The 12,355-nt window shown below is 54.2% G+C and overlaps 1 protein-coding gene across 18 annotated transcripts in view; it reads right to left on the bottom strand.

Annotated features, from left to right (window-relative positions):
* Positions 1 to 12,355, bottom strand: part of MSI2 (musashi RNA binding protein 2) — a 215,237-nt gene that overhangs the window by 33,904 nt on the left and 168,978 nt on the right. For all 18 annotated transcript variants that reach the window (XM_068415924.1, XM_068415922.1, XM_068415921.1 and 15 more), the window contains exons 9-10: positions 8,005 to 8,119; positions 1,396 to 1,470 (exon numbers count right to left, since the gene is read on the bottom strand). In XM_068415924.1, the coding sequence (XP_068272025.1) occupies positions 1,396 to 1,470; positions 8,005 to 8,119 (190 nt within the window). The remainder of the gene's footprint in view (positions 1 to 1,395; positions 1,471 to 8,004; positions 8,120 to 12,355) is intronic.

Raw genomic sequence — 12,355 nt, forward strand, 5'->3', positions numbered from 1 at the left:
ACAAGGAGTCGCGAGGACCCGGGAGGAAAGTGTGAGACAACACGCAAACGCCTTCTGAAGCCTCCTGCTTACACACAACCAACGCCTGCAGCCCTGCCGGCCCGGACCCCCGCCAGCCCGGACCCCTGCCCACCGGCAGTGCCACGGTGGCACAGCTCCCTGTCACCCCCCGCAGCCAGGTCACCCGTCGCTGCTGCCCCCTGCCCGGCACGCTGCCCTGGCAGCCCCGCTGTCAGCCCCGACACCCGGGTTGTTTGGGACCTGGCTCGGTTTGGGGGGTGCAGCACGGGTGGGAAAGAGGCAGGTGAGCTTCAAGTAGAGCCCCAGCGTTTGTGAACTGAAACTGAAGCCCAGCCCTAACAGCACCGCTTCCCTTGGCGTTACCAGCCCTGCAAAAACCAGCCGCACACAAACCACCGCCCCAAGGACACCGCTTGCCCACAGATGTCACTAACACTTGTGCTTCCAACGCAACGGCCCATCCTCACGCCCCAGTGCCACACACGAGGCCGTGTCCTCGCCCCAGCGTGCCGCTGGCAGAGCCCAACATCCCTCCGCACCCGCACCCCTCCCCAAGCCCTTCCCAGGGGGGTGTTTGCCCTTCCTCCCCGCCCGTCCCGCTCCCTGCGGGGGCTTTGCTGGGTTCCCCCGTTGCCCCGCGCAGAGCTGCGCTCCCACCCCTCCCTCCCCAAGGCACCGAGGAGCGCGGCAGCGGGACCGCTCGTGTGTGGCCCCCACGATGATCACGGCTTTAACACGCAGCACACGGGGCTTGCTGGCCGCCGTGGCCGGGTGGGCTCCAGCGGTTGGGAAGCCACAAACTCGCCAGAGCTGCCCTGTCCCACCGCTGGCAGCTGCCAGCCACGCCGAGGAGAGGGGGGGAACCAAACCGGAGCCAAACCGAACCATCGACACATGGCTGGAAACTATTGCTGTGAAGGTCACCAGAGACACCGACACCGAGCACAGGAAGGTTGGGCTTCTCACCCCAAGACTGTGCTCGCAATGAACACACACTTACCGCAGGACAGTGTGGGAAGGTGTGTGCGAGCCTCTGTGTGCGTGTCTGTGTAGAGCTCTATAATATATATGAAAGGAAAAACCCATCAAAGCGAGGGTAACAGCTCTTAAATTCTCTCTGTCGCTTTATGTTTTAATTTAAGTTTGTTTTCAAATAACCAGTACCAATTTCCATGTTAGCAAAAATGTATTTAAAGTATGTATATATAAGTATCTATTTTAAAATAGTAAAAAAATAATTTGTTGTTGTGTGAGATGCTCCCTGCAGACTTGCCTGTCTCAGCTTGCAGCTATGGATTTAAAAAAAAAAGGAAAAAAAAAATAAAGAAGGAAAGAGGGGGGAAAAATGTAAATCTGCAAATGAAATGTACGTACCTGGGAACTGATAGCTGTAACTGGGGGCAAATCCAGGATATCCTCGGCCATACGTTGCAACAAAATTCGGGTAACCTTGATCACAGAAACATGGGGGGAAAAAAGAGAGAAAGAGAGAGAAGTTTGAAGATTAATAAGGGCTTTTTGTTCGTAAATACAACGCAAAATGATAAAGAGGACGGGGGAGACCTCATTTTATGGAAGGTGTTAAAACCCCAAGATTTATCCCGCTCGTGCCAAACCGCAGGAAGGTTTCGGTCTCACCCTGAACAGCAGCCCCTCGCGCTCGCCTGCCCCAGCGCAGGAGCCCTGTCACCCCGTAATTAACATGCACTTCGGCGTGCGGAGCCCAAGCGCTGTGCACACTTGTTAGCTGGAAGAGTAAATGCCAAACGCCGAGGCTGAACACATAGCCCGGGTTTGCTCTGACATTTGGAGAGCTCACGATGAATGTACTTTGCTTCAGAGCTATTGACAGTTGGAGATTAAGGCAGTAGTAATTCTTTATCCCGGGAGTGTGAAGGACAACAGTTAACACATCAAAGAGTCAGAGGCAGCAACAGCAACGAGCCACGGAGTCAAAGAGCTTTTAATTTTTCAGGAAAGTAAAACCCAGGTATGAGAACCGCTTCCTACAGCAACTCCTGAGACACGCGCCCCACCGCAGGCAGCTTTGAGGGTTTATTACGAGGAAAACACCACTCGAGACCCCGCTGTTAATAAAGATGCCCAAGTACGTGCGCTGATGGCACCTCTGCCCGCTCTAACGCGGCGGCTGGGAGGGACCCATGGGTGCCCAGCCGAGGGCTGTGGTGCTGGCACGGCACGTGCCTACGTCCTGCGCGGGCTGGCAGCAGCCACAGGGTCACACGCGCCCTCGCACCCACCCACAGCTGTCCCCTCCGGTCCCATCGCCGCTGTTTGCTGCGACCTATACAGCCGATGCCACAAGCCGTCCTGCACACTAAGATCTCCTAAAATCGTAACCTCCCTTCCCATCCCCAGCATGTCCTCGCTCAGTTTTCTTACAAACAGGAACGACCCTTTGTGGTTCCAGTGCGATAAACGCTGCGTAACGTTCCCGCTGTCAGCGTCAGCCCGGGCTCCTCCAGCCCCCAGAGCAAGAAACCATCCTGAGAAGTTTGTTCTCACTCCGCCTGCAGTCAGTGGGAATCTCAGCAGTAGCAGGGCTGGACCCCAGGACAGGTTTAGCAGCCGAATGCTCCTTCTGGGGGTCTCCCACCTCCCCTTTTATTTACCCTTTCATATACTCAGCTATCGTACAGCTATTTTTCTGCTCTGTTTCCAATTAGATTTATACATACATATAACGTACTATTAATCATAATCTCAAACTGGAAGATAAAAACGCTCGGATGAATTTTGATCACGGGATTAAGCCGTGCCAGGGGAAGCAGCCCTGCGATCCCCGGGCAGCACGCCGCGGCTCTCAGCGGTATGTACACACCGCTTAGCCCTTGTGTATTTATTTCACGGCTCAACAGCCAGATTCCCTTAGAAATTAATCACCTCTGTCATTAAATCAGATCTTTCAGAGTTAAGCTTTACAAACCTTTTTTCCCCCTTTTTTTTTAAAGAACAACAATACTGATAAATGGATTGTTTGCTAAGTAGCCTCGTTAACACCACGGCGAGCTCCACCATGGAAAACCGCTCTGCGGCGTCCAGCCACAGCCCCTCTCCTCACCAAGGGGAAAAAATAAGTTTTATTCTGATTCAAATGACTCTGAAGCAGATCTGTCAGCTCACGACGGTCAGGGCTTCAGGGGACTGATGTGCAGGGCAGCGCCTGGGGTCTGCGCTGGGGACCCGCAGGGTGGTGGGTGGCAGCCGCCCGTGTGCCCGCGGTGGTTTTGGAGCTGCCAGCATCCATTCGGCTGCCCTGCCCCGGGACGCTCTGCGGGGCCGGGGATGCTCCTGCCCCGGGGGATTTGCCTCCAAGGCACCGGCGGAGCTGCCTGGGGGGATCTCGCCTGCATCGCCAGCGCTCAACGCTCTCCGGGTCAGGCAGATGAAATCATAAATTTATAATACAACATTACTTCAATTTTCCTCTTCATTTGCCGCTGCAGTGCCCGGCTCTGCTCTAACGAGTCAGAGCCCGATCCGCGCGGGGGAAATTGCCTGGCTGAATATCAATAGCGCATTAACACCGTGCCCGTGTGGATGCTTCATCAAGCCGAATTATGGCCACGCTGACCTACCCACCATTTCCATTAGATGCCATTCTCATCCTGCACTGGGCACCAAACAGTTTATTTGCTTCAGCAGTCCTGGGGAATGACCCATCTCTCCAATTATCCCTTGTTGCTAACCCAGAAACCCAGGTTTTGCCTGATCACCTCCTCCCAAGCGCGACCCTCCTGCTCACGGAAGCAGAACTCAAACCAACAACCTTGACACCACCACTGCCACCCAGCCCCTGTGCAACACCAACAGCAGCAGGTCCGACGCACCCACCCCGCGGGCTGGGTGACCTTCCAGGGACGAAGCAAAGGCTCCGCTTCCAGGAGAACCACTGCAAACAGCTAACACCGACCTTTTTACTGCCAGCGTACCTGAGGGCATCACAGCGTCCCTGGTGCTTGAAGCCCATCCTGGTGGGCCCATGGTACAGCTCAGGGCATTCTACAGAAGGGGAGACCAGGCAAAGTGCCCTACCTTCTACTCTGCACAGGAGAACCGTGGCCCTGGAGACCCAGCAGCTTGCCACGGTGCAAGCCCAAGGTCACTGGAGAGGCAGGAGACCCAAGCTGGACTCTTGACTCCCCTCCATCCCACCAGCACCTCCAGAGGGAGAAACAGCTTCTCTGCTCCAAGCGGGGAAGTGTCCACAACCACTGAACCAGGCTATGGAAACATCTTCTCGTTCTTAAAGTTGACAATCTGAGATGGACAAAGCTCATGGTTAATATGTGGGAACACTGAGCACAGTGGGGCCTGGGGACTTCGGCTTTCAAAATTAATTCTAATGTTCCAGTAAACGCAAAAAAAAATATTGTCTCCCAGTGTTGCTCGGAGCAAGGAATGTGAGGTCCTTCACAGGGAAAGGTACACTCCTTCTGCCAAAGCACAGCCCCATGCTGCAACAAAAACAGCTAGGGCCCTTCTCAGAAGAAACGTGCTGTGACCTTGACATCAGCACCTGTGGCACGAGGGAATGCAAACCAAAAATCACCTCCTACAGACCCGGGGGGTGGGCACATACCAGGGAGCAGCTACGGAGAAGAAACACATCTGCTGTAGAAGTTTCTCCCTTGGTCCAGCGAAGCTGACCTGTGTCCTCCTCCTGCGTAGGAGCCCGGGGGGCCGGGAAGCGGTGCCAGCCCGTGCTGACGAAGGGCTCCCCTTCCTGGACCCCGTCTCAGAGGCAGCTGCTGCTCTATTAAACAGAGTCTGATGGAAAAAAGGAATGACTTTCTCTGAAGGGCACGGGCTTCTTTCACGCCTGGGTTCAGCCCACCTAGGCTGAACGCGTGCAGTGACGCAGAGCTGGGACCACTGCGATGTCCCAGACACAGAGAGCTGCTCCAGAGGGGAGGGGAGACAGAGATGACCTCCTGTTAATGCTGTTCCTCATCAGTTGCTTTCTTCTTTTCTCTCTTTTTTTCACGTTTTCAGGTACAGACCTGAACGGAGGGCAAACAGCCGTGGGGCAACACAGCAACACCCACACGCCCCTGGGTGACAGGGCTCCTGGCGTGCACACCAGGACCAGGGGACAGCGGTGAGGCTTCTGGGCTCATGGCAAGCTTCTGGGCCACCAACCTGCTCCCACTCGGCCGCAGCCATGTGCCTTGCCTGCTCAGGGGGACGGGGTGCCTGTTCACGAGCATCCCCGGGGCTGGGGAGCAGCTCCTCCTGCCAGGTGGGCTGCCAGGGAGAGAGGTCACCAAACTGAAACCACTCCGGAGTGGCTAATTAATGTCCCTGATCTCCCCCGGTCACCAAACTGAAACCACTCCGGAGGGGCTAATTAATGTCCCTGATCTCCTCCAGGACTACACGTGTCCCGTCACCAGACCAAGCTCCAGACAGCCCAGAAGCAGCCCTGGCAAAAGGCTCAGCTTGCCCGTGCTCTCGGAGTCAAAGAATCCTTTCAGAAGAACACTTTAATTTTGTTCCAATCAACCAAATCATCACAGAAGCGGCTGCCTACGCACCTTTAGACCCCGGCTGCTGCAGGCTCCTCGGGGAGGCTGTGATTAATGAAAAAGACCAACTTCCCTAATAGCTTTGGAGGGAGCCGCTCCCCGCTCTTCCCTTTGGCTTGTCTCGCGTGTTCATTCCTCTGCCCATGCACCGCATCTGGAGAAGGTGACCTTGAACAAGGGCTTCTGGAAACAGGTATAAAACCCCTCCAAGAGCAGCCCCAACCGCTCTGTTTCAGTCCAGCTTGGCGTCTAGAAGCAGGAACGGGGCAGGGCTGACACCGGCCTCCTGGGATCCCAGCACAGCGCTCGGCCACCGCAGACGCTGCCTCCGGCACGTCGCTGTGTGCGCCTCGTCGTGGGGTGGGTTAATTACGCCGAGCAGCTCCTGGGGGCTTGGGAAGGAGAGACTGGGGCTCCCCAGTGAGCCGCTGCCCACCAGCCCCCTTGAAGCCAACTCTTACAGGCCGCCTTTGAAAGCAGGGATCCATCCAGCCTTGCTCTCGGGTGTTGCAATCCCTTTGTTTAGCGCTTCGTTATTGAACACGGTGCCACTGTAGCGAGCAGGAACTTGGAAGGTGAAAAAAACAGCTGGAGCAGATAATGAAGCATCTGGCCTTCAACACGAATCAATCACTAATTCTGAGCAAGGCACCCTGATTTGAAATCTAGTAAGAGCACGTTGCGAGGCCGGCCGGAGCAGAGCCGGTCAGGGTGACCCGACCCACCCCACCGCGGCAGGACGGGGATTTGCCGACAGGCACCCACAGATCCGTGCACTGGGGGCTTCTTCCCTTACTCCTTACGGCTGGAAATGGTCTTTTTCCAGAGGTGGCCCTGGTGGGAGCGACTCACGCCAGGCTGAATTTTCCTTTCAGGTCACTGGGGTGGACTCCAGCTCCGTTCACTCCTTGCCCGGCTGCGAGGAGAAGGGTTGAGGCAACTCTGCCCTGAGCAGAAGAGGGATGCTCGGGGTGACCTGGGCTCTCTCCTCCAGCAGCCGTGTGGGACCAGCCAAGCAAGGTGGCACGTGCCACCTCCCCACCCCAAACCTCAGGCACCACACGCGGAAAAGAGAGAGAGAAACAACAGGAATAACGTACATGTGCCCGAGCACGCTGGGAACACATAGGTAACGAAATCACAGCCTGACTAGAAGAAGATAAATATTTTAACCATGAAATGTAATTTCCAAACACTCCGGGGCAGGGTGGCGGTGGAGTGCGGGGACAGAGAAATAGATGATCAGCTGGAATAACCGAATTACGCATCCCAGAAATGGATTGCTCCGGCCACACGAGCAGAAGTACTATTAATTCAGAGATAAAGCAAACGTGGCAGGGAAGTTTTCCCTATCAAATCAAGCGGTGCCTGAAGTCAGACACCGCAGCGTGACAGCCTGGCACTCACGGGAACCGAGCCCTCTGCCCTGACGCCCACCCTCCAGGAGCCCCGGGGTCCTCCAGCATCTCACACAGCCCGTGGACCTGCTCAGCCCAGCTCAGGACAAGCGAGCACCAGCTCTCCAGGCTGGGTTTTGAGACCAGCTTCCAGGATCATCTAAAGCCAGGATGGAAACCCAAAGCATCCCAGAGAGGCCGTGTACTGGGGACGCTGGCCCAGGAAAGGCTCATCCCTGCCTGGGAACACCTCCAGGTGCCCACAGAGGGAAAGTCCCATGATACAAAGGGAGCAGAAAGTCGAAAATACGTGGGGTTTTACAAAAACACGTTGGCAATGGATTAGCAGCGTTTTGGCTTAGTAAATCTGAGGACAGAGTATCAAGAGGTTGTCGTGTTATATAGAAAGAAGAACTATCTATGCAGAAACAAATGAGAGCCAATTGTAACTAAACAGACCTCATGCACAAGTAGAATTTTGCCATTAAATATCATTTATCCCATTTAATTTGTATTTTCTGGACACAATACTCTGGACTAAAATACCGTTCCATCTCCTTGAAACTTGTAATTATTGTTGTGACCTACGCAGTTACGCATCTCCCCTCTTCCTCCATCTCGCATGCCATTTAAGAACCAGCAAGATTTTCAATTATCTATGCTGAACTGTCAAAGATACCTTTAAAAGAAGGGGAATAATGTGTGACTCAATTCCTCTAAAAAAGGGGAGAGATCATTTTTAGTCAGAATGAACACACTGCGTCTTTCATCATTCTATTTTTGCGAGTAAGAGTAAAACAGGCTATTTAAAACATCCATTTAAATGCAAATTTTTATATTCCAGGAAGTGTGCGTGTGGGGGGGTTAATCATTTACCACAGACAGGGTTATTTTCCCCACTCCACCCCTGCTAAAGTTTGAGACTCGCACCCACACGGGCGCAGGGATTTGCTCACCCCTAAGGCTTAAGCGTTGGGAAAGGAGGGAGGTGACAGGGGAGCGGCTGGCTCCGGGGGACGGGGGGCTCCGGCACTTACCCAACATTCCCATCCCTAGCATAAAAGCGTCCATGGTATACGGTAATCCACGTGCCCTTCCTCTCGTCCCTGGTGGAAACATCACTTCTTTAGGTTGTGCTTTCTTACATTCTACCTATTGAGCAGAAACATGTACAAATGAGATGCAAATGAATTCCATGTAAATGTCAAATGCAGAACTGATCTACTTAAGGGGGAGTTTTATTTTTAGCGCTCGCCTCCCCGCACCGCCTCCCCCTCGCAGGTGAACTTTCAGAACAGCGTAAACGGATTTAAAAGAGCAAACGTGTATGTCTCTTTAAGCACACATAGCGGAACCCCGCTGGGGAGATGACAGAAACGCTGATTTAAGAAGTTTAAGAAGGAAAACGGGGGCCGCGTTCCCTCTCCGTGGGATGGAGGGAGGTCTCCGGCACAGCCCTATTGCAATTGATAACAGAAAATGACTCTAGGTGATCATTACAAAAAGCTCCTTTTAAAATAGGAATAAAGAATCAATATTTCTACCCAGCAGAAAATTTCTGTAAACCCTATTAATAAAGGACCTGCATTCTTTCACTTCCAGTCACTCCTGCCGCCTTTTGAAGTTGCTGAATGCCACTCGAACCACGCTGCGAGCCTCCGCCAGCCCCCTGGGACAGGCGGGGACCCAGCCCCGCAGGACCCCAGGACCGCTGGGTGCTGGTTCCCACCCTCTTTTTGGTTGGGAAAAGGGAGAAATAAACCACTTTTCCCTGTTCTCCGGCTCTGGCACTGCCAACCTGCCCCCCCAGCAGACTGCCCCACGCTCCCCTTGGTGCCGGTAAGCCAATGTGGAGCCAGCCGGAGCTGTCCCAGCCCATCCCCATGGCTTCACACCTTCGTCCGTGCTCCGAGTGAAAGGAACACGTGCGGATACGAGGTGCAGCCCTGCACAGGGTGGGGGAAGCTCTGAGCTGTGCCACCGTCTGCACGACAAGAATTGCTAAGGGTAAAGGTCTTGGGCTGAACCTAGAGCTTTGAGCTTTATGCTTCTAACTTTGCTCTTCAACCAGTTCCTTGTCCTCTTTGCACATTTACGCTCCCCCAGCCCTTGCCTGGCCAGACCCGAGTGGGAGCAGGGGTGCCCCAAGCTGGGACCATGCTCCCGGCAGACACGGTGGCATGGCCACGCGCAGCCCCGCTGCCCTCCGTGCCCACCGCCCTCCGTGCCCACCGCCAGCAGCTCAGGACCGGGGCTGCTGGCCATGGCAGACCAGGAGGGTGGGCTCTGAGCAGGGTTGTGTCCCCCGCGTCACCTCCATCGCTGGCACAAGCAGGCACGTGCCCCGGGCACACCCGGGTGTGCAGGATAACGCGGCTGAACGTCCCGGTGCCTAATAGCCCGATCAGTGCCTGTGTGTTCATTGTCTTATGAAAACCAACCGCCTGTTCCTAGGCAACCCCATCAGCGAGGATTTCAGGTTTATACGATTTCCATTCAGGTAACAGGAAGGTTAACTGGCTGCAATAGGAGTGTTTTAAACAAACCCACCTACTTCTCCCCGTTCTGCTGCAAACCTCCGCAGACCGGAGTTACTCCACTTGCTCACAACGCTCAGACGCTGCCGACCTGCGCGCAGCACCTCAGCAATACCCTCTCAAACTGTCTTTTGATCATTTTTAGTCCGAGGGGCGTTTAACAGGAGTAGCCAGCCTCATTCCCCCAGCCCAGGGACTGGCGTCACTCCATTTCACGCCCACGTTTTTCGGGTTCACCACCACTCCGAGTGTCGCGGCGGTGGCATTGGTTACACCTCACAGCCACTTGTGCTGCAAGCAGTCAGGATGATAAAAACAATCTAACGGACAATTAACAGGAAAATGAAGTTTGGATTAGCACCGTTAGAAACAATAACCCAGTAATTAGCTTTTGCAACCACAAACAGCCTACTGCTGCTCTCCGAAAGACTCGCGTAATTTACGATTTTCACAGCACACGAGGATACAAAGGGGATGGCAGCGAGCTGCAGAGCAGTTTTAACTGGGATTTAAAGGGGAAGAAAAAGTCACCGGTAGGAAAGCAAAATAATTCCTAAGCCTTTGTAAACAAACATACCCCAATATCGAAGGCTAAACCGTTCTCTGTTATCCAGCAAAGACTCTTTCCCCGTGGCAAGGATGATGTGTAGGGGACGTGACCAGGAGCCCAGCTCTGCGCCAGCCACCCCCAAGAGCTGCCCGACGCGGGGGCTTTGTACGTACATCTGGGTCTGGCACAAAGTTTCAGTTCAGCATTTCTGTACATCTTAATATTTTCCAGATTTTTTCCACCTCCCCTGTATAAGGGATGTGCTTCACTTTCAGCAGCCTAACAAAGAGAGTTTTAACTCTAAGGCTAAAAAAAAAAAAGAAAAAAAAAGCAGGGAAACTAAAATTCCCTATTTTTGTTTAGTCTAGTTTGGAGAATTAACATTACACTGGGGTACTCTGGGGTGAAGGTGAGCAGTCAAAGCCATCAGAACCCCGGACGGCGGCGATGGGGAGTGAAAAGCCTCTTATACCCAGCGCAACAAACCCGGCTGTCAGCTCTCAGCACCAGGATGTCCCCAAACCCCACGGCTCAGCCTTCCAGGGAAACCAGCGCTCTGCTGAGGAAAGCAGAACGCGCACACATTCACAATGCACAAAACCCCATTTTACCACCCAAAGACAAGGCAACTTTGTCTTGCCAGCACCGTGCGATTGACGGTTGAGATTCGATTACCTTGGGGACGCCGTGTCCTTCGTGCCACGGCAAGCCAAAACCACCGCTCCTCTAACAGAGAAACCTGTATTCACAGGCACGACCTGCACCACCCTGCACTACGCTCCGGGTATCACAGAATCAATGAGGTTGGAAGAGCCCTCGGGGATCATCGAGTCCAATCATTGCCCTGACACCACCCTGGCAACTAGACCATGGCACTAAGTGCCACGTCCAGTCTTTTCTTAAACCCCTCCAGAGATGGTGACTCCACCACCTCCCTGGGCAGCCCCTTCCAATGGCTAATGACCCTTGCTGAGAAGAAATGCTTCCTAATGTCCAACCTGAACCTCCCCTGGCGAAGCTTGAGGCTGAGTCCTCTTGTCCTATCGCCCCAACGCAGCCAGCAAACCCATTGCCACCACCAGTAAGACACCAGGTGAAGAGGCAGCAGGATCACGCATGAGGCCCAGCACCGCATCTCCCTTCCGTGGCGTCTAGCTGGCAAAGGACCCAGTGGCTTCCCAGAGTGTCCATGCCAGGAGGTGGTTTGGTGGTTGCATGTTGTGCTTCCTCCGCTCCCGGTTACTGCAGGGACCTCGGGCACGGGTGGTCTTGTGCTCCCTCCTGCCTTCTGCATGTGGTGCACAGCTTAAGTCTTTCCAGGGCTGGAGGTGCCTTAGACCATGAAATATTTGGATGAAAACCCAAAGGCACGTGGTGTGTGATACACACATCTAGAACGTCACCACACAGCGCAGGCTGCCAGGGCGGGGAGAAGCCTGAAGAGTGCTGATACATTAAAAAACCCCACAATAAAAAAAAACACAAAACCCCACCGTGAGAAAGAGAAACAGCCGCAGGTGCTACGCAGCGTCCAAGCCTATTTTAAACCAGCCCAACATTTTTGTCAGCTGTTCCAGGGTCTGACTTGGGCTCTGGCTGCAGCGCAAAGTGCCCGGGCTGGGCTCGGCTCATCCCACCACACCGTGATGGGAACGGCTCTGTCACAGCGGGACCTACAGGCAAATAAATGACTTCATCACATTCTTTCCCAGTTCCTTCTGCACCCCCTTAGAAAACCAGGTTTCTCTTTGTAAAGCAGCCTGCTTGTGTCAAAGGAACAATATTCCGGGAGTAGCTTGTTTGGGTTTCATTTGTCCCCCCCCGCGATGTTTGGAGAGCATCTTTGGCCTCCCACGTAAATTCCAAGTTTCATTTATTAAATACCTCACTGGCATTTTCTTTCTGCTTTCACGCTGCTCGTTTAATATTACATTTGACATTCTAAGCTTTACGGATGGCAACAGAAGCAGAACGGGTGGGCTAAAAATAGCCTGCCAGGGAGACGGGAGGCTGGAAATAGGCTCGTGAACAGCAGCAGCCCCGGTACCCTCTGCCTGCCCCTGCGTTTGGGGAGATGACAGCACTGAGGAGATGAGAAAGAGCGAGCTCGGGGTGGGTTAGGGCCCGCAGAGCCACGGATGCCCCAGCCAAGCAGCCTGGGGATGGGGATGGGGACGGGGCGTCCCGGTCCCAGCTCACCGAGCAGCTGCAAACCCCATCGCCTGGAGCCGGGGCTGAGAGCCCGTCCCCTTCGCAGCTCAACGCTAGAGGGGACATGGTAAAAACGAAGAGGAGCGGTCA

This window comes from Nyctibius grandis, chromosome 18 (assembly GCF_013368605.1).
Source record: "Nyctibius grandis isolate bNycGra1 chromosome 18, bNycGra1.pri, whole genome shotgun sequence".
Classification (NCBI taxonomy): Eukaryota; Metazoa; Chordata; class Aves; order Nyctibiiformes; family Nyctibiidae; genus Nyctibius; species Nyctibius grandis.